Source organism: Bufo bufo, chromosome 3 (genome assembly GCF_905171765.1).
Source record: "Bufo bufo chromosome 3, aBufBuf1.1, whole genome shotgun sequence".
In the NCBI taxonomy this organism is placed as follows: domain Eukaryota; kingdom Metazoa; phylum Chordata; class Amphibia; order Anura; family Bufonidae; genus Bufo; species Bufo bufo.
This window is the reverse complement of record NC_053391.1, coordinates 604,138,807-604,164,913: the sequence shown is the minus strand read 5'-3', so window position 1 is coordinate 604,164,913 and position 26,107 is coordinate 604,138,807. Positions and strand designations below refer to the sequence as shown.

Genomic DNA, 26,107 nt, shown 5'->3' with positions numbered 1-26,107 from the left:
CACCACTGGAACAGGCCATTGTCAGATATTTAGGCCCCGGCACCCAGACAGAGGAGAGAGGTCCCATAGCAGAGAATCAGGCTTCATGGCATAGCAGAGAATCAGGCTTCACGTCACCCACCACTGGAACAGGCCATTGTCAGATATTTAGGCCCCGGCACCCAGACAGAAGAGAGAGGTCCCATAGCAGAGAATCAGGCTTGATTTCATAGCAGAGAATCAGGCTTCAAGTCATAGCAGAGAATCAGGCTTCATGTCATAGCAGAGAATCAGGCTTCATGTCATAGCAGAGAATCAGGCTTCATGTTATAGCAGAGAATCAGGCTTCACGTCACCCAACACTGGAACAGGCCATTGTCAGATATTTAGGCCCCGGCACCTAGACAGAGGAGAGAGGTCCCATAGCAGAGAATCAGGCTTCATGTCACCCACCACTGGAACAGGCCATTGTCAGATATTTTTAGGCCCTGGCACCCAGACAGAGGAGAGAGGTCCCATAGCAGAGATTCAGGCTTCATGTCATAGCAGAGAATCAGGCTTCATGTCACCCACCACTGGAACAGGCCACTGTCAGATATTTTTAGGCCCCGGCACCCAGACAGAGGAGAGGTTCATTCAACTTTGGGTTGCCCCGCAATATAATGGTAAAATGAAAATAAAAAAAGGATTGAATGAGGAAGTGCCCTGGAGTACAATAATATATGGTTAAGGGGAGGTAGTTATAAATGTCTAATCTGCACAAGGGATAGACAGGTCCTGTGGGATCCATGCTTGGTTCATTTTTATGAACGTCAGCTTGTCCACATTGGCTGTAGACAGGCGGCTGCATTTGTCTGTAATGACGCCCCCTGCCATGCTGAATACACGTTCAGACAAAACGCTGGCCGCCGGGCTGGCCAGCACCTCCAAGGCATAAAAGGCTAGCTCTGGCCACGTCGACAATTTGGAGACCCAGAAGTTGAATGGGGCCGAACCATCAGTCAGTACGTGGAGGGGTGTGCACACGTACTGTTCCACCATGTTAGTGAAATGTTGCCTCCTGCTAACACGTTCCGTATCAGGTGGTGGTGCAGTTAGCTGTGGCGTGGTGACAAAACTTTTCCACATCTCTGCCATGCTAACCCTGCCCTCAGAGGAGCTGGCCGTGGCACAGCTGCGTTGGCGACCTCTTGCTCCTCCTCTTCCTTCGCCTTGGGCTTCCACTTGTTCCCCTGTGACATTTGGGAATGCTCTCAGTAGCACGTCTACCAACGTGCGCTTGTACTCGCGCATCTTCCTATCACGCTCCAGTGCAGGAAGTAAGGTGGCCACATTGTCTTTGTACCGGGGATCCAGCAGGGTGGCAACCCAGTAGTCCGCACACGTTAAAATGTGGGCAACTCTGCTGTCGTTGCGCAGGCACTGCAGCATGTAGTCGCTCATGTGTGCCAGGCCGCCCAGAGGTAAGGACAAGCTGTCCTCTGTGGGAGGCGTATCGTCATCGTCCTGTGTTTCCCCCCAGCCACGCACCAGTGATGGGCCCGAGCTGCTTTGGGTGCCACCCCGCTGTGAACATGCTTCACCCTCATCCTCCTCCACCTCCTCCTCATCCTCGTCCTCCTCGTCCTCCAGTAGTGGGCCCTGTCTGGCCACATTTGCACCTGGCCTCTGCTGTTGCAAAAAAACTCCCTCTGAGTCACTTCTAAGAGACTGGCCTGAAAGTGCTAAAAATGACCCCTCTTCCTCCCCCTCCTCCTCCTGGGCCACCTCCTCTTCCATCATCGCCCTAAGTGTTTTCTCAAGGAGACATAAAAGTGATATTGTAACGCTGATAACGGCGTCATCGCAACTGGCCATGTTGGTGGAGTACTCGAAACAGCGCAACAGGGCACACAGGTCTCGCATGGAGGCCCAGTCATTGGTGGTGATGTGGTGCTGTTCCGCAGTGCGACTGACCCGTGCGTGCTGCAGCTGAAACTCCACTATGGCCTGCTGCTGCTCGCACAGTCTGTCCAGCATGTGCAAGGTGGAGTTCCACCTGGTGGGCACGTCGCATATGAGGCGATGAGCGGGAAGGCCGAAGTTACGCTGTAGCGCAGACAGGCGAGCAGCGTCAGGATGTGAACGCTGGAAGCGCGCACAGACGGCCCGCACTTTATGCAGCAGCTCTGACATGTCGGGGTAGTTGTGAATGAACTTATGCACCACCAAATTCAGCACATGCGCCAGGCAAGGGATGTGCGTAAAACCGGCTAGTCCCAGAGCTGCAACGAGATTTCGCCCATTATCGCACACCACCAGGCCGGTCTTGAGGCTCACCGGCAGCAACCACTCATCGGTCTGTTGTTCTATACCCCGCCACAACTCCTGTGCGGTGTGAGGCCTGTCCCCCAAACATATGAGTTTCAGAATGGCCTGCTGACGTTTACCCCGGGCTGTGCTGAAGTTGGTGGTGAAGGTGTGTGGCTGACTGGATGAGCAGGTGGAAGAAGAAGAGGAGGAAGCCGAGTAGGAGGCAACAGGAAGCAAAGAATGTTGCCCTGCGATCCGTGGCGGCGGAAGGACGTTCGCCAAACAGCTCTCCGCCTGGGGCCCAGCCGCCACTACATTTACCCAGTGTGCAGTTAGGGAGATATAGCGTCCCTGGCCGTGCTTACTGGTCCACGTATCTGTGGTTAGGTGGACCTTGCCACAGATGGGGTTGCGCAGTGCACACTTGATTTTATCGGATACTTGGTTGTGCAGGGAAGGCACGGCTCTCTTGGAGAAGTAGTGGCAGCTGGGAACAACATACTGTGGGACAGCAAGCGACATGAGCTGTTTGAAGCTGTCTGTGTCCACCAGCCTGAATGACAGCATTTCATAGGCCAGTAGTTTAGAAATGCTGGCATTCAGGGCCAGGGATCGAGGGTGGCTAGGTGGGAATTTACGTTTTCTCTCAAATGTTTGTGAGATGGAGAGCTGAACGCTGCCGTGTGACATGGTTGAGATGCTTGGTGACGGAGGTGGTGATGTTGGTGGTACATCCACTGTTTGCTGGGCGGCAGGTGCCAACGTTCCTCCAGAGGAGGAGGAAGGGGCCGAGGCGGCAGCAGCAGAAGAGGTAGCAGGGGGAGCCTGAGTGAGTTACTTGTTTTTAAGGTGTTTACTCCACTGCAGTTCATGCTTTGCATGCAGGTGCCTGGTCATGCAGGTTGTGCTAAGGTTCAGAACGTTAATGCCTCGCTTCAGGCTCTGATGGCACAGCGTGCAAACCACTCGGGTCTTGTCGTCAGCACATTGTTTGAAGAACTGCCACGCCAGGGAACTCCTTGAAGCTGCCTTTGGGGTGCTCGGTCCCAGATGGCCAGTAGCAGACGGACTCTCTTGGCGGCGGGTGTTCTGCTTTTGCCCACTGCTCCCTCTTTTGCTACGCTGTTGGCTCGGTCTCACCACTGCATCTTCCTCCAAATTCTGAAAGTCAGTTGCACGACCTTCATTCCATGTGGGGTTTAGGACCTCATCGTCCCCTGCATCGTCTTCCACCCAGTCTTCCTCCCTGATCTCCTGTTCAGTCTGCATACTGCAGAAAGACGCAACAGTTGGCACCTGTGTTTCGTCATCATCAGAGACGTGCTGAGGTGGTATTCCCATGTCCTCATCATCAGGAAACATAAGTGGTTGTGCGTCAGTGCATTCTATGTCTTCAACCGCTGGGGAAGGGCTAGGTGGATGCCCTTTTGAAACCCTGCCAGCAGAGTCTTCAAACAGCATAAGAGACTGATGCATAACTTGAGGCTCAGACAGTTTCCCTGATATGCATGGGGGTGATGTGACAGACTGATGGGCTTGGTTTTCAGGCGCCATCTGTGCGCTTTCTGCAGAAGACTGGGTGGGAGATAATGTGAACGTGCTGGATCCACTGTCGGCCACCCAATTGACTAATGCCTGTACCTGCTCAGGCCTTACCATCCTTAGAACGGCATTGGGCCCCACCAAATATCGCTGTAATTTCTGGCTGCTACTGGGACCACAGGTAGTTGGTTCACTAGGATGTGTGGCTGTGGCAGAACGGCCACGTCCTCTCCCAGCACCAGAGGGTCCACTAACACCACCACGACCATGTCCGCGTCCGCGTCCCTTACTAGATGTTTTCCTCATTTTTACCGTTCACCACAATAATAAAAAAATTATTTGGCCCAATGTATTGAATTCAAATTCAGGCCTCTTTTTACAGGCACCTAACACTATCTGGCTATCTATTTAGGTACCGTATTACACTAATACAGGCACAGCAGTAACGACAGATTTAGATGAATATAAATTGTAGGCCTAGTATTTAGGCCCTGGATGACAGGTATCCCTTTTACGGACAGAATTAGACTTGGAAATGCACGGTATCGTGTGAAGTTATTGAGGATGACCCTTTCCGCACCTTCAATCTAATATACCCTTTTATGGATAGATTTAAACTTGGCCTGATACAGCAGAAAACAATTATTTAGGGAATTGCTAAGTTGGGAATTGTATTCAACCCAGAACAAAAACTGTGCTTCGGCAGACAGCAGACAGTATTACAATTGGCTAGCCACAGCTGAAACACCAGATTTAGGGTACTGCTATTTTGGCAATTGTATTTTACCCCTCAATAAATTAGCAAGCACAGCCAAGCCCCTGATGTAGGATATAGCAAAAAAACAACAACACACTATTGATGGTTAAAAATGGACTTGGTGGCAGCTTGTGCTGGCGCACCACAAGACACAAAATGGCCGCCGATCACCCCAGAAAAAAGTGACTGAAAAACGCTCTGGGCAGCCTTAAAACAGTGAGCAATTGAATAGCAGAGGTTGTATGATACACAGCTGTATATCGATCACTTCAGTAAGTAAATCACTGCCTAATCTCGCCCTAACAGCAGCAGCTGTAGATTCAGGGGCGTAACTAGAAGGGAAGCAGGGGAAGCGGCTGCTTTGGGGCCCTGACCCATAAGGGGTCCATCCAGGAGGAGAAGGACTAAAGGATTTGGTCAGGGCCCCCTCAACAGTATTACACAATGAAATGATATACAGTGACAGTATAGACAGTGTATAAAACGGATGGAACAGCTGCCGGCCCTGGTCTGAGAGAGCGATATTTACTAGCCACAGGAATGGGGGCAGCATGAAAGGAAGGGGTCGCTAAAAAATTACTGGGGGAGGAGGGGACTATTCAAAAAATTGCTGTGGGGCCCCGTCATTTCTAGCTACGCCACTGTGTAGATTGACAGGAAAGGTGAAACTACAGAATAAAACAGTAGTATTTTAGAACATAAATATCCATGCTACTGGCACATTATGGGGGGCTCTGGCTACTGGCACATTATTGGGGGACATCTATGGGGGCACCTATTACTGGCACATTGGGGGCACTTCTTACTGGCACATTATTGGTGGGCACTATAGGGGCATCTACTGAGGCCACAAAGAATGGTTATTTTATATGGGGGCTCTGTATAGGGGCATTTTATACTGGGACACATTATAGTGGGTACTATGGGGAAGGTGGGAGAGGAGTACTATGGGGTCATCTACAGGGGCACTGAGAAAGGGTATTTTATACTTATAAATTATGGGGGACACTGAGGGCATCTACTGGGGCACTATATATGGGGCATTTTATACTGGTACATTATGGGGGGCACTAGGAGGGAGGGGGAGAAGAGCACTATGGGGGCATTTACTGGGGCACTATATAGAGGTATTTTAGGCTACCTTCACACTAGCGTTCGGGGCTCCGCTTGTGAGCTCCGTTTAAAGGCTCTCACAAGCTGCCCCGAACGCATCCGTACTGCCCCAATGCATTCTGAGTGTATGCGGATCCGCTCAGAATACATCAGTCTGGCAGCGTTCAGCCTCCACTCCGCTCAGCAAGCGTACACCCGAACGCTGCTTGCGGAGGCAAACGGATCCGTCCAGACTTACAATGTAAAAGTCATCAAGTGTCATGAGGGGGGGGGGGGGGCCTTATTGTTTTTCGCCCCAGGGCCCCATTTCACCTAGAAACGGCCCTGTTGTCTAAAATGGGTGTTTTTTTTATACTAGAATATAACAGCAGTATGTACCGCTTGTATTGGACTGTCAGAAATGCAGCAAAGGCCCCAGATGTAGGGTCTTGCAAAAAGTTTGTGTTTTTTTAAACCCAGAATATAAATGCAGTATTTCAAGTTTGCATTTGACTGTCACAAATGCAGCAAAGGCCCCAAATGTATTATCTTTCCCAAAATGGGTGTTTTTTTAATACCAGAATATAACAGCGGTATCTAACGCTTGTATTGGACTGTCAGAAATTCAGCACAGGCCGCAAATTTATTAGCTTGCCCAAAATCTGTGTTTTTTTAAAATAACAAGAATATAACAGCAGTTTCTAAAACTAGTTTTTGACTGTGACAAATGCAGCAAAGGCCTCAGGTGTAGGGTCTTTCAAAAAATTTTTGTTTTTTCAAACCCAGTATTTGACTGTGACAAATGCAGCAAAGGCACCAGATGTAGGGTCTTGCAAAAAATGTGTGTTTTTTAAAACCCAGAATATAACTGCAGTATTTAAAGTTTGTATTTGACTGTCACAAATGCAGCAAAGGCCGCAAATAAAATATCTTTCCCAAAATGGGTGTTTTTTTTTATACCAGAATATAACAGCGGTATATAACACTTGTATTGGACTGTCAGAAATGCAGCAAAGGCCGCAAATTAATTATCTTGCCCAAAATGGGTGGTTTTTTTAAAAGAATATAACAGCAGTATCTAACGCTTGTATTGGACTGTGACAAATGCAGCAAAGGCCCCAGATGTAGGGTCTTGCAAAAAATTGGTGTTTTTTTAAACCCAGAATATAACTGCAGTATTTAAAGTTTGTATTTGACTGTCACAAATGCAACAAAGGCCGCAAATGTATTATCTTTCCCAAAATGGGTGTTTTTTTTAATACCAGAATATAACAGCGGTATATAACACTTGTATTGGACTGTCAGAAATGCAGCAAAGGCCGCAAATTAATTATCTTGCCCAAAATGGGTGTTTTTTTAAAAGAGGTATAAGCAGTAGAAAGAGTGAAGTGCTTATGCCGCTGTACAGAACACTGGTGAGACCTCACTTGGAGTATTGTGCGCAGTACTGGAGGCCATATCTCCAGAAGGATATAGATACTCTAGAGAGAGTTCAGAGAAGAGCTACTAAACTAGTACATGGATTGCAGGATAAAACTTACCAGGAAAGGTTAAAGGACCTTAACATGTATAGCTTGGAAGAAAGAAGAGATAGAGTGGATATGATAGAAACTTTTAAATACATAAAGGGAATCAACTCGGTAAAGGAGGAGAGCATATTTAAAAGAAGAAAAACTACCACAAGAGGACACAGTTTTAAATTAGAGGGGCAAAGGTTTAAAAGTAATATAAGGAAGTATTACTTTACTGAGAGAGTAGTGGATGCATGGAATTGCCTTCCTGCAGAAGTGGTAGCTGCAAATACAGTGAAGGGGTTTAATCATGCATGGGATAGGCATAAGGCCATCCTTCATATAAGATAGGGCCAGGGACTATTAATAGGATTCAGATATATTGGGCAGACTAGATGGGCCAAATGGTTCTTATCTGCCGACACATTCTATGTTTCTATGTTTCTATGTAAGAATATAACAGCAGTATCTAACGCTTGTATTGGACTACGACAAATGCAGCAAAGGCCCCAGATGTAGGGTCTTGCAAAAAATTTGTGTTTTTTTAAACCCAGAATATAACTGCAGTATTTAAAGTTTGTATTTGACTGTCACAAATGCAACAAAGGCCGCAAATGTATTATCTTTCCCAAAATGGGTGTTTTTTTTAGTACCAGAATATAACAGCGGTATATAACACTTGTATTGGACTGTCAGAAATGCAGCAAAGGCCGCAAATTAATTATCTTGCCCAAAATGGGTGTTTTTTTAAAAGAAGAATATAACAGCAGTATCTAACGCTTGTATTGGACTGTGACAAATGCAGCAAAGGCCCCAGATGTAGGGTCTTGCAAAAAATTGGTGTTTTTTTAAACCCAGAATATAATTGCAGTATTTAAAGCTTGTATTTCACTGTGACAAATGCAGCAAAGGCCCCAGATGTAGGGTCTTGCAAAAAAAGGGTGTTTTTTTTAAACCCAGAATATAACTGCAGTATTTAAAGTTTGTATTTGACTGTCACAAATTCAGCAAAGGACCCCAAATGTATTATCTTGCAAAAAATGGGTGTTTTTTTTTAAACCCAGAATATAATTGCAGTATTTAAAGCTTGTATTTCACTGTGACAAATGCACATACAGTACAGACCAAAAGTTTGGACACACCTTCTCATTCAAAGAGTTTTTTTTTTTTTTTATGACTATGAAGGCATCAAAACTATGAATTAACATATGTGGAATTATATACAGTACAGACCAAAAGTTTGGACACACCTTCTCATTCAAAGAGTTTTCTTTATTTTCATGACTATGAAGGCATCAAAACTATGAATTAACACATGTGGAATTATATACATAACAAACAAATGTGAAACAACTGAAAATATGTCATATTCTAGGTTCTTCAAAGTAGCCACCTTTTGCTTTGATTACTGCTTTGCACACTCTTGGCATTCTCTTGTTGAGCTTCAAGAGGTAGTCCCCTGAAATGGTCTTCCAACAGTCTTGAAGGAGTTCCCAGAGATGCTTAGCACTTGTTGGCCCTTTCGCCTTCACTCTGCGGTCCAGCTCACCCCAAACCATCTCGATTGGGTTCAGGTCCGATGACTGTGGAGGCCAGGTTATCTGGCGCAGCACCCCATCACTCTCCTTCATGGTCAAATAGCCCTTACTTTCAAAGTTTTCCCAATTTTTCGGCTGACTGACTGACCTTCATTTCTTAAAGTAATGATGGCCACTCGTTTTTCTTTACTTAACTGCTTTTTTCTTGCCATAATACAAATTCTAACAGTCTATTCAGTAGGACTATCAGCTGTGTATCCACCTGACTTCTCCTCAACGCAACTGATGGTCCCAACCCCATTTATAAGGCAAGAAATCCCACTTATTAAACCTGACAGGGCACACCTGTGAAGTGAAAAACATTTCAGGGGACTACCTCTTGAAGCTCATCAAGAGAATGCCAAGAGTGGAGAAGATAGAAAACGCAATATCCAAAAATCTTTTTTAAATTGGGTACAAGCATTCTGTATTTACCCAGCAGTATTAGGGGAAAAACAGCCTTTACATTGCTGCGATTTATTTTATTACTTGGATAGTATTTTGGAGGCTTTCAGAAATTTTGGAGGCACTGCATGAATAAATTATGACGAATCCTATAGGCAAAAATTAGCAGAATACCCTAATTTAGGTTGGGGGACGAAAGACGTGGGCTTATGGCTCAATTTAATGTTACCACAAAGGAATTTTGTTTTTCGTAACCAACAAAATAAAAAAGGATTGTGTTTCGCGTTTAACGAATCTGTATGTCGATGGCAAAATAATTGCAAATATAAACACGAATGCAGCTTTTGTTCAGGAAATCATTCCGCATCCAAGTGTTTCAAAAAACATGGATCGCAGGGTAGTAACAAAGACACAAATAGAGCAAGTGACTCCTTTAATACTGCCAAAGCTGTTACATTATTTAAAACATTACCCATATTAACGGTACATACTCAGATTGGGTCACTGTCACTAGTGGAGTACCTCAGGGGTCAGTATTGGGCCCTATTCTCTTCAATATATTTATTAATGATCTTGTAGAAGGCTTGCATAGTAAAATATCATTTTTCGCAGATGACACTAAACTGTGTAAAGTAATTAACACTGAAGAGGATAGTATACTACTACAGAGGGATCTGGATAGATTGGAGGCTTGGGCAGATAAGTGGCAGATGAGGTTTAACACTGACAAATGTAAAGTTATGCACATGGGAAGGAATAATGCAAGTCACCCATACATACTAAATGGTAAAACACTCGGTAACACTGACATGGAAAAGGATCTAGGATTTTTAATAAACAGCAAACTAAGCTGCAAAAAACAGTGTCAGGCAGCTGCTGCCAAGGCCAATAAGATAATGGGTTGCATCAAAAGGGGCATAGATGCCCGTGATGAGAACATATTCCTACTACTTTACAAATCACTGGTCAGACCACACATGGAGTACTGTGTACAGTTCTGGGCTCCTGTGAACAAGGCAGACATAGCAGAGCTGGAGAGGGTCCAGAGGAGGGCAACTAAAGTAATAACTGGAATGGGGCAACTACAGTACCCTGAAAGATTATCAAAATTAGGGTTATTCACGTTAGAAAAAAGACGACTGAGGGGAGATCTAATTACTATGTATAAATATATCAGGGGGCAGTACAGAGATCTCTCCCATCATCTATTTATCCCCAGGACTGTGACTGTGACGAGGGGAAATCCTCTGCGTTTGGAGGAAAGAAGGTTTGTACACAAACATAGAAAAGGATTCTTTACGGTAAGAGCAGTGAGACTATGGAACTCTCTGCCTGAGGAGGTGGTGATGGTGAGTACATTAAAGGAATTCAAGAGGGGCCTGGATGTATTTCTGGAGTGTAATAATATTACAGGCTATAGCTACTAGAGAGGGGTCGTTGATCCAGGGAGTTATTCTGATTGCCTGATTGGAGTCGGGAAGGAATTTTTTATTCCCCTAAAGTGAGGAAAATTGGCTTCTACCTCACAGGGTTTTTTTGCCTTCCTCTGGATCAACTTGTAGGATGACAGGCCGAACTGGATGGACAAATGTCTTTTTTCGGCCTTATGTACTATGTTACTATGTTACTATGTTACCCAGACAAACAGAAGGCCCATCTTCTAATTCATGGTTTTTCTAAAGGTTTTTATGTACCAACTTTTTTAGGTCCAGGTTGTACTGTTGTAAAAAATGCTAAATCCGTTAATTTAAATAAATTCATTGTTCAAGAAAAAATTGATAAAGAAGTTTCAGATAATAGAATTGCTGGTCCTTTTTCTTTTCCCCCTTTTCAGAATTTTAGAATTTCTCCACTTGGTTTGGTCCCGAAAAAAGAAAATAATTATTTTCGTCTAATTCATAATCTGTCTTTCCCCAAGGATGGATCTTTGAATGACACGATTGATAAGGAATGGTCTACAGTGCATTATGCATCTTTTGATATGGCTTTATCTCTGTTCGTAAGGCAGGCAGAAATGCTCTGCTGGCTAAAACAGATATTAAGTCAGCATTTAGACTATTACCTATCAATCCAGATGGTTACAATTCACTAGGTTTCCATTTCGACGGTAAATTTTATTTTGATAAAGCTCTCCCAATGGGGTTCTCTCTTTCTTGTAATTACTTTGAAGCCTTTTCTACCTTCTTACAATGGATGGTAGAAAAGCATTATAACTCTGGATATACAATTCATTATCTGGATGATTTTTTTATTCATAGGCAAGGAAGGAACAGAAGAATGCATTAATCTGCTGAATACTTTCTGTGGAATAGCAGAATATTTTAAAATTCCTTTAGCTAAAGAAAAAACTGTATTGCCAACAACAAATATTAAATTCCTTGGAATTTTTGTTGATTCAGAAAAAATTGAATTTAAAATTCCAGAGGAAAAATTATTCGCCACAAGGGTTCAGCTTATTAATTTGTTTTCAGCTAAGAAAATTACACTCAAGCGATTAAAATCAGTATTAGGTTCTTTGAATTTTATTTCCAGAGTTATTCCTATGGGCAGAATATTTTCTAAAAGACTATACGCTGCCACGGCTGGAGTTAAAAACCCATACGATCACATACGATTATCCTATCAATTGAAAGAGGATATTCGCATGTGGATAAGCTTTCTTGAAAATTTTAATGGACGAACGATTTGGCAAGAGGAATTCGTGGACTCGGATTCTCTCCATTTATTTACTGACACAGCTATGTCAGTAGGTTATGGAGCCTGTTATGGTACACATTGGTCTGCCAGTAGTTGGCCAAAAGAATGGCATGAAAAGCCATTCATTAAAAATATAAATTTTTTAGAGCTTGTCAGTTTGGATTGCTTTATCTATTTGGAGTGAACATTTTAAAAACAGACAAATATTATTATTTTCGGATAACAAAGGTGTAGTATTCGCTATAAATTGTCTATCCGCACATTCTACTTTTGTTATAGGTTTACTTAGATTAATCGTTTTAACGTGTTTACAAAATAATATATGGCTTAAAGCTAGATACATTGAAGGTAGGAATAATACTATTGCCGACGCTTTGTCCCGACAGAACATGACACTATTCAGGGACCTCAATCCAGATGCGGACAAAGAAGGATTAGTGTGTCCAACACAACTATGGGACTTGATGGCGAATTTATAAACAAGCTCCTAAAAAATTCGGTAGCAAACACTACATGGGCTGCATATTCAGCTACATGGGCTAATTGGCGGCAATTTTGCTCGGTCAATAATTTTGAAGAAACTGATAATGATTATATGCATTTGTTATTATTTATTCAAAAATTATTTAAGGAAGATAAAAAAGGGGATTATATTAAAAAAATGATTTATGGAATTTCGTTCTTTCAAAAAGTTCTTAATATTCTTCCTTTTTCAAATAATTTTTTTAGCAAAACAGATCATAAAAGGAGTAAAATGTGTAAAAAGTACTACAGTTAGAACAAAACCTTTATCTTTAAAAAATTAAAAAAAATTTATATTATACTTACCAAAAATTAGTTCTTCTCCTTATGAGAATGTTCTATTTAAAGCTGTATTCTTGCTGACTTTTTTCGGAGCTTTCCGAATCAGTGAGATAACGGCAGCAAATAGAATTTCAAATGCTCCGCTGCTCCTCAAGGATATATGCCTATATGAATATAAAATAAAAATATTTATTAAAAAATCTAAAACGGATCAGTTGGGTAAAGGTGATTGGTGCATTTTAAATAAATACCCTTTTCCAGAATTATGCCCAGTCAGGAGGATTGGTTACAAACTAGAGGGGTAATTCCTGGTCCATTATTAATTCATGTCGACAAATCCCCATTAACGAAATTTCAATTTAATTTTGTCTTATCAAAATGTAAGACTCATTTACAATTAGAGCAAGAAAAAATATCTGCTCATTCATTTTGTGTAGGGGCAGCCACTTATGCTCATTCTTTAGGACTGAAGGATAACATAATAAAACGTATTGGAAGGTGGAAATCCAATAGATACCAACTATATATTAGACCTGAATTATTATTTTAATATTTTTCAGATTTAAAGATCGTATGGATCATAGGAAACCAGCTTATTTCTTTGGCACGTGATCGTTCAACGATGCGTTTTAAATTGGATAATTTAGGTTTTGGTAATAAAGTGGTTGTGTTTTGGAGAGGCATTTATGGTATTAGAATTCAGGAAATTTATTCTTTATGTTGTTCTTTTTCTTTAACTTGGCCTATGCCCGATTTGATTATTTTTCATATAGGTACTGATGACTTGGGCAGAATAAGCACTCATGTATTATTAAAGGATATACAGGAAACATTTTGTAAAATTCAAATATTATTACCATACTCACAAATAGCATTCTCAGAAATTATACCCAATTGGGATTGGAATTCATCTCAACTATCTTTTATGGAAAAAATAAGAATACGAATCAATAGGAATATTGGAAAGTTTATGGGGTCACATAATAAGTTGTCTTATAGACATATTGAATTAGAAGCGTTCACAGCAGGATTATATAATATAGAAAATAATTCATTATCTGATTTAGGATTAGACATTTTCAATGTTGGATTGCAAAATTTGGTGGAGAAAGGCTGCGGTGTTAATTAGCCATCTAGCTTCGCTATTTGCCGGTGTGGGGTAATAGTCACTCTTTGAGTGGACTAGGTGGATTTAATTATTTATATGGAGTAATAGTCACTTTTTGAGTGGACTAGGTGGATTTAATATTTATTGAACTGGTTTATCCAATTTAATTCTGTTTAAATATTTATTTAAGTCACGTAAGTAACACCATGGCCAATTTTATCCAACAAATAAAAGAAAGAAAATAAAATAAAAATGATTAATACTATTCTGAGTGTTGTATTTATTGGAAGTAGGTTGATAAATTGGTTACAATGGAGTTTATGACACCATGGACAAACCTGATTGTGCATGCAATTAGGGGTGACATGGTGTCATGACACCTTTAAATGCATGTGCAATTAATGATAATTATATTCTTACCTGATAACAGATGCTATTGCGATCTGGGTATTTGCTGGTAACGGATGCCTCGTGCGATCTGGACTTGAAGGAATATCTTCTTCTTGATTGGAGAATGGTTCAACTGTTCGCACGTGAGTACCTATAAAAGAAAGGATCGCACAGTTAATTTTCAGTTGGTGAGCAGCAAGCGAAGAAACCCCCCCCCCCCATTCCCCTTGTAAATTTCTGTCACGGTGTTAGCTTTGGGGTAATAGTCACTCTTTGAGTGGACTAGGTGGATTTAATTATTTATATGGAGTAATAGTCACTTTTTGAGTGGACTAGGTGGATTTAATATTTATTGAACTGGTTTATCCAATTTAATTCTGTTTAAATATTTATTTAAGTCACGTAAGTAACACCATGGCCAATTTTATCCAACAAATAAAATAAATAAAATAAAATAAAAATGATTAATACTATTCTGAGTGTTGTATTTATTGGAAGTAGGTTGATAAATTGGTTACAATGGAGTTTATGACATAGAAACATAGAATGTGTCGGCAGATAAGAACCATTTGGCCCATCTAGTCTGCCCAATATACTGAATACTATGGATAGCCCCCGGCCCTATCTTATATGAAGGATGGCCTTATGCCTATCCCATGCATGCTTAAACCCCTTCACTGTATTTGCAGCTACCACTTCTGCAGGAAGGCTATTCCATGCATCCACTACTCTCTCAGTAAAGTAATACTTCCTTATATTACTTTTAAACCTTTGCCCCTCTAATTTAAAACTGTGTCCTCTTGTGGTAGTTTTTCTTCTTTTAAATATGACACCATGGCATATCTGTTTATAATAGATCAGGCTCAGCTATTATAAAGATATATATGCCTATAAGCAGATATGCAATTCAGGAGCAAGGAAAAGCTAGGTGAAAAAAATCATCACCCAGCTTTTCCATGCTCCTGAATGACATGTATAAATTATACAGTATACAGTATAATAGGTGAGGTGAGCCAATGCTGATTTACTTACCGCCTATGAGTTGTTTTCTGGGCAGTACACTGAAGGCTGCTGAATGCGACTCACCGCTGGCAGCCCCCCTGACTCCACGCAGGAAGAATTTTGAACTTCCCGCGCGCAGCAGCCATCACGGTCTTTCACTTTACGGCATGGCCTAGGCCCCAGGGGAGGAGTCTGACGTGACGACCCAGCGCGGCGTGCACAGCTGACCTGTCACCTGACCTGATCTGTCAGCTGTCACTGTCCTGGTGAGTTCTGTAAAGGGCCGGCCTGGGAGATTTCTCCTTGCGCGCTGGCCCTGTCATCATCTGACAGTCGGCACGGTTCGGTCCTACTAAAGGGCCGCGGGGCGGCCACCAGGCAACCTCAGCGAGGCGGCCTATGCGGGCCTAGCTCCGGTTGGCCTATGCGGGCTGCTGGGCCTATTTTCATGCAGGGGCCTGGAGCTGCAGCTCCCTCCGCCCCTACGTTAATCCGGCCCTGCTCATACTGATGCCATGACAGTGACATCCGTTCACCATAGAGTTTCATAGCAAAAAAAAAAAAGTATCCATTTTTTTTACCGGATTGTGCAGGATACAAGAACGTGGAGTACTGCATTTTTGTATCGTGTACGTCATAGTCCAGCAAAAACACATGTATGTTAAAGAATCAGATGCCACTGTATGACGCCTGCCTGCCCGTTTAAAAATTTGCTGTGGGGCCCAGTCATTTCTAGCTACTCCACTGGTTACCAGGGGCTCAGACCATGGGGACAGACTACAGTCGGTGTCAGCCCTGCAGCAATACATATAATGGGCGCCTATCCTACAGCAGGGGTCATACTGTGCTGTACATACAGTGTAGTGTGACGTCATGTTCACCTCTCCGGGTATATTACCCAGGAAAGCACGATTCTGCAAAAAGGACATGTTCTATCTTTTGGTGGAACGAAAGTGCGGAATGGAACCCCACGGAAGCACTGCGTAGTGCTTATGTAGTGTTCCGTTCCGTGATTCCGTTTCGCACCTTTCCGCATCTCCGGATTTGCGAACCCATTGAAGTGAATGGGTCCACATCCGTGATGTGGAATGCACACAGAAGGGTGCCCATTTATTGCTGATCCGCATATGCAGTCCGCAATACGGGAATGGCTGGCCCCTTTCACACGAACGATACGGGTTGGCTCCATATGCGTTCAGGGTGCACTCAGTGAAACTCGCACCATTTTTCAAGCAAGTTCAGTCAGTTTTGTCTACGATTGTGTTCAGTTTTTTCTGCGCAGGTGCAATGCGTTTTGATGCGTTTTTCATGCACGTGATAAAAAACTAAAAGTTTACAAACAACATCTCCTAGCAACCTGGTGGTGAGTGTGGTGACGTCGGCGCAGGTCCTGCTGAATGAAGATTTCTATCTTCATTCAGCAGGACCTGGTCCGACGTCACCACGCTCACCACGTTGTGAGCGCGGTGACGTCATCAAAGGTACTTTTCCTGCCAGGTCCTGAAAGAAGACGAGCCGGGCTGCGCGATCAAGTGGATGAGGTGAATAATTATATTTTTTATTATTTTTTAACCCCTCAAGCCACATGTTACTTAGCATTCTGTATTAAGAATACTATTATTTTCCCTTATAACCATGTTATAAGGGAAAATAATAAAGTTCGGGTCCCTATCATCTCCTAGCAACCATCCGTGAAAATCACATTGCATCCGCAATGCTTGCGGATGCAATGCGATTTTCAAGCAGCCCCATTTACTTCTGTGGGGCCTACGCTAAGTGAAAACGCAGAATATAGAGCATGCTGCGATTTTTACGCAACGCACAAGTGATGCGTGAAAATCACTGATCATGTACACAGCCCCATTGAAGTGAATGTGTCCGGATTCAGTGCGGGTGCAATGCGTTCACATCACGTATTGCACCCGCGTGGAAAAGTCGCCCGTGTCAAAGGGGCCTAAGACTTTGACACGGCCCCCACAACAGTATGATAGAATGACACTAGATGACAGATAGAGTGTGTGTGTATGTATATAATATATATAATAGGAAAAGGATGGTGTGGCAGCCTGGTCTGGTCTAGATCGTGCCAAAGGAGCGGGGTTTACACAGGGGGGGGGGGGGGCCTATACATAAATTTGCTGTGGGGCCCAGTCACCTCTAGTTACACCCCTGATCTCACAGATGGATTCTCAAGGGATGCTTTCTTCCTGGAACTTTGGAGGTTGTCTGTAGTTTTCTGCTTTCCTCATCCAGCAGAGCTGAAGGTGCTCAGACTGGGTGTAAGGCCAAGTCTCAGCCAAGACTAGGCCCTTGCTGTCTTCCCTATGCAGGTGAACTCACACACACACCCTACTCCTAGCAGGGGGTGAGCTACTCTCACTCTAACTTCCTTCTCCACCCAAACTGCAGGATGTGGGAACAGCCCACTCTCTCCACACACAGGGGGAGTTAAGCTGGAATGATCTATTCCAGCTCAGAAACACTAAACTGTGACTTGCCAATGTGTTGCTGCCACCTACTGGTAACCAGGCAAATTACACAAACAAATACATTTAACATGGATTTGTATGCACATTTGTGGAGGGCATAATTTTAATTATATCAGATGACAGTATAAAGGCTCTTAGAAGATAGTAGCGGGGTAGAGGCATGTAGTAACACAAATCTGGGGACACTAGATTAGGCCCAGATTATTTAAATTTGCCCTAAAGAAACTGTTTTCGGATGGTGTACTGTATATGTCACAGAAAGCCACACACTATGGACACTAGATTAGGCCCAGATTATTGGAATTTGCGCTAAAGAATCAGTTTTCGGATGGAGTACTGTATATGTCACGGATGTGTATTACATGCACACACTACAAAGACAGTAGATGAGGACTGGCCCATGATTATTTAAATTTACGCTACAGAAACAGTTTTGGGATGGAGTACTGTATATGTCACGGATGTGTATTAAACACACACTATAGACAATAAGTGTGATTATTTGAATTTACGCAAAAAGACACAGTCTGCGGATGATGTACAGTATATGTCAATAGGTATTAAAGAAAAACATCTTGCTGCTGACAAACACACACACAGTAGTCCTTAAAAGGACTTTGGGGTCTTTTAAAAGCTTTTGGTAGTAAAAACAGCAAATTTCTCTCCCTGCACTATCTGTCTCTTCCTCAGCACGGATGTCCCTGAGACTGATCAATTTAGCGCAGGTAAAAATATATTGCTGCTCTAAAACACACACACACACACACACAGTAGTCTTTAAAAGGACTTTTCGGTCTTTGAAAAGCTTTCTTCGAATAATAACTGAGAATTTCGCTCCCTACACTGCCTTTCCCTTCCTACCCTCTGCTCTCCCTGACTATGACTGATCCGAGCACGTGTCATCGGGTGCTATATAGGACCCGATGACACGTTCCGGCCAGCCAATCACTGTAATGCCAGCAGCCAACATGGCTACTGGCATTACAGTGAGGGCAGTACTTACCTGCACATCTTTTGGCTGATTAGCAGCCACGAAACTTGCGGGGAGGAGACTGGAGCATAGTGCTCGAGTGCATGCGGTACTCGGCCGAGTACCGCCATGTGCCAAGCATAGCGATGCTTGAGCCGAACAGGTATTCGGCCGAGCATGCTCGCTCATCACTAGACGCTGCAGTATATAGACATGATTAGATCCTGCAGTATATAGACACAGGGGTGCACCACCAATAAGGCGAGGTGAGCCGATTGCCCCAGGCAGCACCAGCTAGGGGCAAGAAGGGGATAGCAGAAGGGGGATTATCTGTTTCTGCACTATAGTATTGGGGAGCACAGAGGGCACAGTATGTGGCGCTATATTACCCTGTATGTTTTTTTAGCTCCATATGTAATGTTTTCCAAGTATGTCTTTAACAGTAGGGCTGGAGGTAAGGGGTAAGGTTAAGAAATTGGCATTGCGGGGTTGGGGCACCTTTTCAGTTTTTGCCTCAGGCAGCAGAAAAGCTAGGTGCACCCTTGGACAAACATGATAAGATGCTGCAGTATATAGACAGACATGGTGAGAGGCTGCAGTATATAGAAAAATATGATGAGAGGCTGCAGTATATAGACGGACCTGTTGAGACGCTGCAGTATATAGACAGACATGATGAGAGGCAGCAGTATATAGACAGTCATGATGAGAGGCTGCAGTATATAGACAGACATGATGAGAGGCTGCAGTATATAGACAGACATAATGAGATGCTGCAGTATATACTGTAGACAGACATGATGAGAGGCTGCAGTATATAGTACAGGGTGGGCCATTTATATGGATACACCTTAATAAAATGGGAATGGTTGGTGATATTAACTTCCTGTTTGTGGCACATTAGTATATGTGAGGGGGGAAACTTTTCAAGATGGGTGGCGACCATGGCGGCCATTTTGAAGTTGGCCATTTTGAATCCAACTTTTGTTTTTTCAATAGGAAGAGGGTCATGTGACAATCAAACCTATTGGGAATTTCACAAGAAAAACAATGGTGTGCTTGGTTTTAACGTAACTTTATTCTTTCATGAGTTATTTACAAGTTTCTGACCACTTATAAAATGTGTTCAATGTGCTGCCCATTGTGTTGGATTGTCAATGCAACCCTCTTCTCCCACTCTTCACACACTGATAGCAACACCACAGGAGAAATGCTAGCACAGGCTTCCAGTATCCGTAGTTTCAGCTGCTGCACATCTCGTATCTTCACAGCATAGACAATTGCCTTCAGATGACCCCAAAGATAAAAGTCTAAGGGGGTCAGATCGGGAGACCTTGGGGACCATTCAACTGGCCCACGATGACCAATCCACTTTCCAGGAAACTGTTCATCTAGGAATGCTCGGACCTGACATCCATAATGTGGTGTTGGGTGCACCATCTTGCTGGAAAAACTCAGGGAACGTACCAGCTTCAGTGCATAAAGAGAGAAACACATCATCATGTAGCAATTTCGCATATCTAGTGACCCCCTTAGACTTTTATCTTTGGGGTCATCTGAAGGCAATTGTCTATGCTGTGAAGATACGAGATGTGCAGCAGCTGAAACTACGGATACTGGAAGCCTGTGCTAGAATTTCTCCTGCGGTGTTGCTATCAGTGTGTGAAGAGTGGGAGAAGAGGGTTGCATTGACAATCCAACACAATGGGCAGCACATTGAACACATTTTATAAGTGGTCAGAAACTTGTAAATAACTCATGAAAGAATAAAGTTACGTTAAAACCAAGCACACCATTGTTTTTCTTGTGAAATTCCCAATAAGTTTGATGTGTCACATGACCCTCTTCCTATTGAAAAAACTAAAGTTGGATTCAAAATGGCCGACTTCAAAATGGCCACCATGGTCACCACCCATCTTGAAAAGTTTCCCCCCTCACATATACTAATGTGCCACAAACAGGAAGTTAATATCACCAACCATTCCCATTTTATTAAGGTGCATCCATATAAATGGCCCACCCTGTATATATCATGTCACTGCATATAGTGTCACTGTATAATACTGTTGAGGGGGCCTTGACAATAAAATCTTTTAGTCCTCCTGGTTGGGTCCCTTCTGAGTTCCTGCCCCAAAGCAGCTGCTTCCCCTGCTTCACCTATAGCTACGCCCCTGCCCTGCAGCATTTTGGGAGATAATTATTACAGTATACAGTTAACAACAAAGATTATCTTTTAAAAAATGTAAAGTAGCAATGATAAAATGCACAACAAAGTTGTAAGAATAATTGCAGTTTATTGCAGAGTACATAACATAAGACATTGTAGAAGTATTAAACATACTTAAGCGATAGATAACTTGTGCTTTTTGGTTTATAGAAGGACAAAAAGTAACTGAGAAGTGAACATGAATGGCCATTTTTTTCTGCTGATTTTGTTTCCAAATGAAGTACAGTATGGCTCATAAAGGCTGTGGATGAACAGTAGCCTAAATTTTGGGTTTTGATGCTGTACAGAACTAAAATAGACCAAGTGAGGATCATAAAGTCATACTTGGGACAAAAACTGAGCCAAGATATTTAAACCTTACTGGTTAAAACACTCTAATAATGTACAATGGATTCAATTTTTTATGGCTATAGGACAATTTAGTAATTGGGATATATTTTTTTAGGCAGTATTAATACCTCCGGGAACTTGTGGAGGTTTTTGAAACAATTTTTACACTTGAGCCGCTGCCACCTCCGGAGCCAAAATTTGCCATTTTTCCACTGCTGGAAGTGAAACTTCCTCCACCGATACCTCCACCATATCCGCTTCCACTGCCTGAGCTAAATCCACCTCCGATGCCATAGCCTTGACCAACTCCACCTCCAATGCCATAACCTTGACCAACTCCACCTCCAATGCCATAGCCTTGACCAACTCCACCTCCAATGCCATAGCCTTGACCAACTCCACCTCCAATGCCATAGCCTTGACCAACTCCACTGCTACCTCCATAGGATGAACTTACAACGGCTGTCAAAAAATAAATTGTATAGTTAGGCATGATTATTCTGTGTAGAAAACAAATATATGAGTATCTGTGTGTGAATTGAATAAATAGACTTACAAATGTTTACAGGTCCTACACCTTCTCCAGTTAACCTGTAAAATAAAAAAAAATGAAATTTTTCATTGGAAATGTGTTTGTTCAGTGACCATCTATCAATTTAGCATAGTATCCATAATAAATCTTGGGTGCACTCTACATAAAGATATAATAGATCATTTTGAACATTTCGACTCAAACCACTGTACATGTGTTTCTGGCCTGCTTTGTCTATCTAAATCTATTTCTTATCTCCAAAATTCCAATTTTGACTACAACTTTAGCACCCAAGAATTCAACATAGTAATATTCATTTCTTTAGGTTCAAGATTAGCATGAACTAGAATGGTTTGCATTTTGGGTATCAGTGAAAGGTTTAAAGGAAACTTTCTCATTCCAATAGATCTTTAGTCTTCAACTACTGCTAGTGCAGCTACAGTTGAAATAATGGATTTGTCACCCATATAGATAAATATTTTAATTTGGAAAAAAAAAAAAATCTATTGAAAATAGTATTTTAATGGTTCATTCATTGCTATTTCAAATTAATCGGCCTGAGAAATAACACCTATTAGATTGAAAGTTGATAGTATACTACATTAAATAAATATATGACCATGATTTTCATTGCAGCTACCTGCACTCCTCTCCTTCCAGCAGTTTCCTGTAAGTGGCAATCTCAACATCCAGAGCCAGTTTGACATTCATCAGCTCCTGGTATTCACGCAGTTGGAGAGCCATGTCCTGCTTGGCCTTCTGTAGAGCAGCCTCCAGCTCGGCAAGCTTCTTCTTGGCATCTGTCACTGCAAGCTCTCCTCTCTGCTCTGCATCAGCAATAGCAGTCTGCAGCTTGGCACACTGTTTTTTTAAATAAAGAAAATCTATTAATATTTTGGCTCAGAATTTATATAAAAGCAATATTTTCTAATAAAAGATAGATGGCTTCTGCCAAAATCACTAGGCTCCTTTCATCCTTTTAAGGTTTGAGATGAATCAGTTCTAGGATTCTGGGGCTAAAAAATTCAAATTTTATAGGCACACTGTAAAAATCCTTAATCCAAACTTCCTGGCAGAAGTAAAAAATCGGAGACAACGTGACACTATAATAATCATTATGTTACAATACAGAATTCATTCTTAGTGCTTATTTTTAATCCCTCAAGCTATTTCTCTTACTTGTTTCTTCACGCTCTCAATCTCAGAACGCAGTCTGTTAATCATACGGTTTAGCTCTGAAATTTCAGTCTTTGTGCTTCTCAGATCATCACCATGTCTTCCAGCAGACATTTGGAGCTCCTCATACTGCAGAAAAAAATGAATGGGAATGAGTTTATTAGCCAATAAGTCAATAAAACCTTAAAAAATAGATTTTCACTGGAGTTATACCTTAAGGGGTTTTCCAGTCTTTTTATAGTTTTGGCCTACCCACAGGATAGTCTATCAATAACTCATCATTGGGGGGTCCGACCCCCGCACTTTCATCGATCGCCTGTTCTGCAGTAGCTTTGACACCAGAAATCAGCACCAGAACTACACAGCTACATCCACTATGTAGTGGATGTAGCTGGTTACTGCAGCACTGCTCCCACTGAAGTGAATGGAAGCCGAGTCGCAGTAACCTACTCCACCCATTATACAGAATGTATGGCGCTGTAGTTCTTCAACTTCTGGTGCCAGAGCTACTGAATAACTGCAGTTCGACAGGGGTGTGGGCGCTATTCAGTTATTGCTAGCCTATCCTGAGGATAGGACATTAATATACATTTATAAAAATGAAAAAAACTTAAATATTTCAAATTTACAAAGATGAAAGATATCAAATACTACATTACTATAAGCTATAGATCCATCACTGGTATTAAGATGTACTCACCTTAGTTTGGTACCAAGACTCGGCTTCCTGTCGGCTTCTGTTGGCAATGTCTTCATACTGAGCCTTGACCTCTGTGATGATGGTATCAAGGTCCAAAGATCTGTTATTGTCCATAGATAAAACCACAGATGTGTCTGAGATTTGTGCCTGCATCTGGGCAATTTCCTGAAATCAAGGTGGAAAAGTTACTACTTTTTGTTATTGTGATGGAGATAAAAAAAACTTTGAAGAAACACAGTAGGAAAAATATCTGTATGGTCCCACTGCTTGCTCAATATATTTGTATTATGATTTACCTGATTTACTATTGGGCTATTCAATATTTTGTCAAATATCTTTTTAACCTCCTAATTATTGCCTCGTGTTCTGTGTAAACATAAAGTTGACTAAATGCTATGAAATATAGCAGAACAGAGAAACTATAATTACCGCTTCATGCAGGGCCCTCAAGAAGTTGATCTCATCATTCAGAGAATCCACCTTAGATTCCATCTCTACTTTGTTCATGTAGGCAGCATCCACATCCTAGTTAAACAATAGACAATCAGTCAGAATCCTAAAAGAAAACTGCGGCTCCATTCTTTACTGTAGTTAAGGGATTGGTCAGAGAGCTTGAGATTATAATCACCTTTTTGAGCACCACAAATTCGTTCTCTGCTGCTGTTCTCTTGTTAATTTCATCTTCATATCTAAGCAAAGAGAAGTAATTATATGTTTATGCTAATCAACCACAAGCACAGTGTATTCATAGTCATTTTCCACAATGATAAATATGCTATGTCATGTCAGTTAGAATAGATCAAGTTTTATAAAAAGCATGTTGTAATATAATAACTAGTCAAGACCTTCTTATAATAAACATTGCACAATCTTGGAGTGTAATGGCTGTAATTCTCAAGAACAATTCTAGATTTTTCAGATTTAAAAATTAAATATGCTCTAACAAGTAAGAGGCATCTTCACTTACTTTGCCTTGAAATCCTCTACAGCATCTTGATTGTGTCTGAAATCTGCTTCCAAACGAGACTTCTCAGCTGTTAGAGAGTCTAAGTGTCTCCGGAGTTGATTACAGTAGGCTTCAAACATGGGCTCAATGTTACTTCTAACTGTTTTGACTCCCTGTTCTTGCAGGAGGTTCCATTTAGTTTCCAAAACCTTGTTCTGTTGCTCTAGGAAACGTACCTGTAGCAACAGAAAGCAATTATATAAAAGAAATGTGCCATAAATTTTCCAGGTCTACAAGGGTATATAAGAAGCATGAAGACTACCTACCTTGTCGATGAAGGATGCAAATTTGTTGTTGAGAGTCTTCATCTGTTCTCTTTCTTCTGTGCGCACTCTTTGAACATTTGGGTCAACTTGCAAATTGAGAGGAGTTAAAAGGCTTTGATTAATTGTGACTTCTTGGATTCCTCCAGGTGGGCACACTGGAAATCCTGGTCCACCTCCAAATCCTTGCCCAGCAGCAAATCCTTGCCCAGCACCATATCCTTGCCCAGCACCATATCCATAACTTATACCAAAGCCTGCTCCACTACCAGCTCCAAACCCAGACCCATATCCATGGCGGGACTGAGAGCCCAATGAAATTCTTTTGTTTACTCCTAAGCCACTAAGACTTCTGCTGCCAAAGCCACCAGAGCTTACCCGGCCACCACCACCACTACGAGAGACAGAGAATGAGCTGAAGCCACTTCGGTTTGGCCTTGATGGAGCTGCAGAAGCAGCGCTGGAGGTTTTTGTAAAAGTTGTTTGGCGAGACATGGTCCTTTTGGATCTATGATGCTGAGTATGAGAAGAGAAGAAGGCAGAGTGAACTGCTCGGTGGTGAAACACCCCTTTTTATCTGTCTCAGTATGTGGGCTAGGTCCAGGGAAGTGTATGTATCATCTTACCTCAATAATGGGTTTGGCATCCCCTGCAGCAATCTAAACACTGAGCTCATCTGATTAACGCACACGTTTCTATTATGTGTATTGTTAAAACTATTCAATAGCTTGGAGTCTGTGTGAATCCCTTCATCCATTCCAGACAGGTTACTATTATAAATCTGCCTTCTACCTAGCAAACGTCCTGTGTAAATCCTAACGCACTAGCCTCCTGCTTTATGCACCTGAAGACCTGGTATCCATATAAAGATAGGTAGGTAGATAGATAGATAGATAGATAGATAGGTAGGTAGATTATAGATAGATACATATATAGATATGAGATAGATAGATAGATAGATAGATAGATAGATAGATAGATACAGTAGATAGATAAATAGATAGATAGATAGACAGTCGGTCTGCATGAACAATTCAGAATAATTAAACAGTGCGGTACACAATTTAATTAGGGCACAGCAGTGTCGCAACCATGACACAACCGGCTGCATGGTTGTATCCTTATGTAGACTGATATACATTATGAGACGCTGCAGTATACGGACATGATGAGAGCTTGTAGTATATAGACAGACATGATGGGAGGCTGCAGTATATAGACAGACATGATGAGACACTGCAGTATATAGACAGACGTG

At 42.2% G+C, this 26,107-nt stretch overlaps 1 protein-coding gene and 1 long non-coding RNA gene across 9 annotated transcripts in view; both read right to left on the bottom strand.

Moving 5' to 3' along the window:
- The window catches only part of LOC120996194 (keratin, type II cytoskeletal 6A-like), a 326,905-nt gene extending 301,492 nt beyond the window's left edge, over positions 1 to 25,413 (bottom strand). For 2 of the 8 annotated variants that reach the window (XM_040425969.1, XM_040425970.1), the window contains exons 1-7: positions 24,853 to 25,413; positions 24,548 to 24,762; positions 24,209 to 24,269; positions 24,010 to 24,105; positions 23,581 to 23,745; positions 22,884 to 23,009; positions 22,345 to 22,565 (exon numbers count right to left, since the gene is read on the bottom strand). In XM_040425969.1, coding sequence (XP_040281903.1) covers positions 22,345 to 22,565; positions 22,884 to 23,009; positions 23,581 to 23,745; positions 24,010 to 24,105; positions 24,209 to 24,269; positions 24,548 to 24,762; positions 24,853 to 25,344 — 1,376 coding nt within the window. In that variant the 5' untranslated portion in view covers positions 25,345 to 25,413. Of the gene's footprint in view, positions 1 to 21,250; positions 21,635 to 21,728; positions 21,764 to 22,344; positions 22,566 to 22,883; positions 23,010 to 23,580; positions 23,746 to 24,009; positions 24,106 to 24,208; positions 24,270 to 24,547; positions 24,763 to 24,852 lie in introns of those variants that run through there. The other 6 variants (XM_040425968.1, XM_040425964.1, XM_040425965.1 and 3 more) reach the window with 6 other exon arrangements.
- On the bottom strand, positions 1,097 to 14,288 carry LOC120996203. The gene is made up of 3 exons (XR_005777738.1): positions 14,185 to 14,288; positions 8,787 to 8,798; positions 1,097 to 1,109 (listed from the first exon to the last, which is right to left on the bottom strand). It is a non-coding gene; the product is annotated as an uncharacterized LOC120996203 (long non-coding RNA).
- Positions 25,414 to 26,107: the final 694 nt, after the last annotated feature.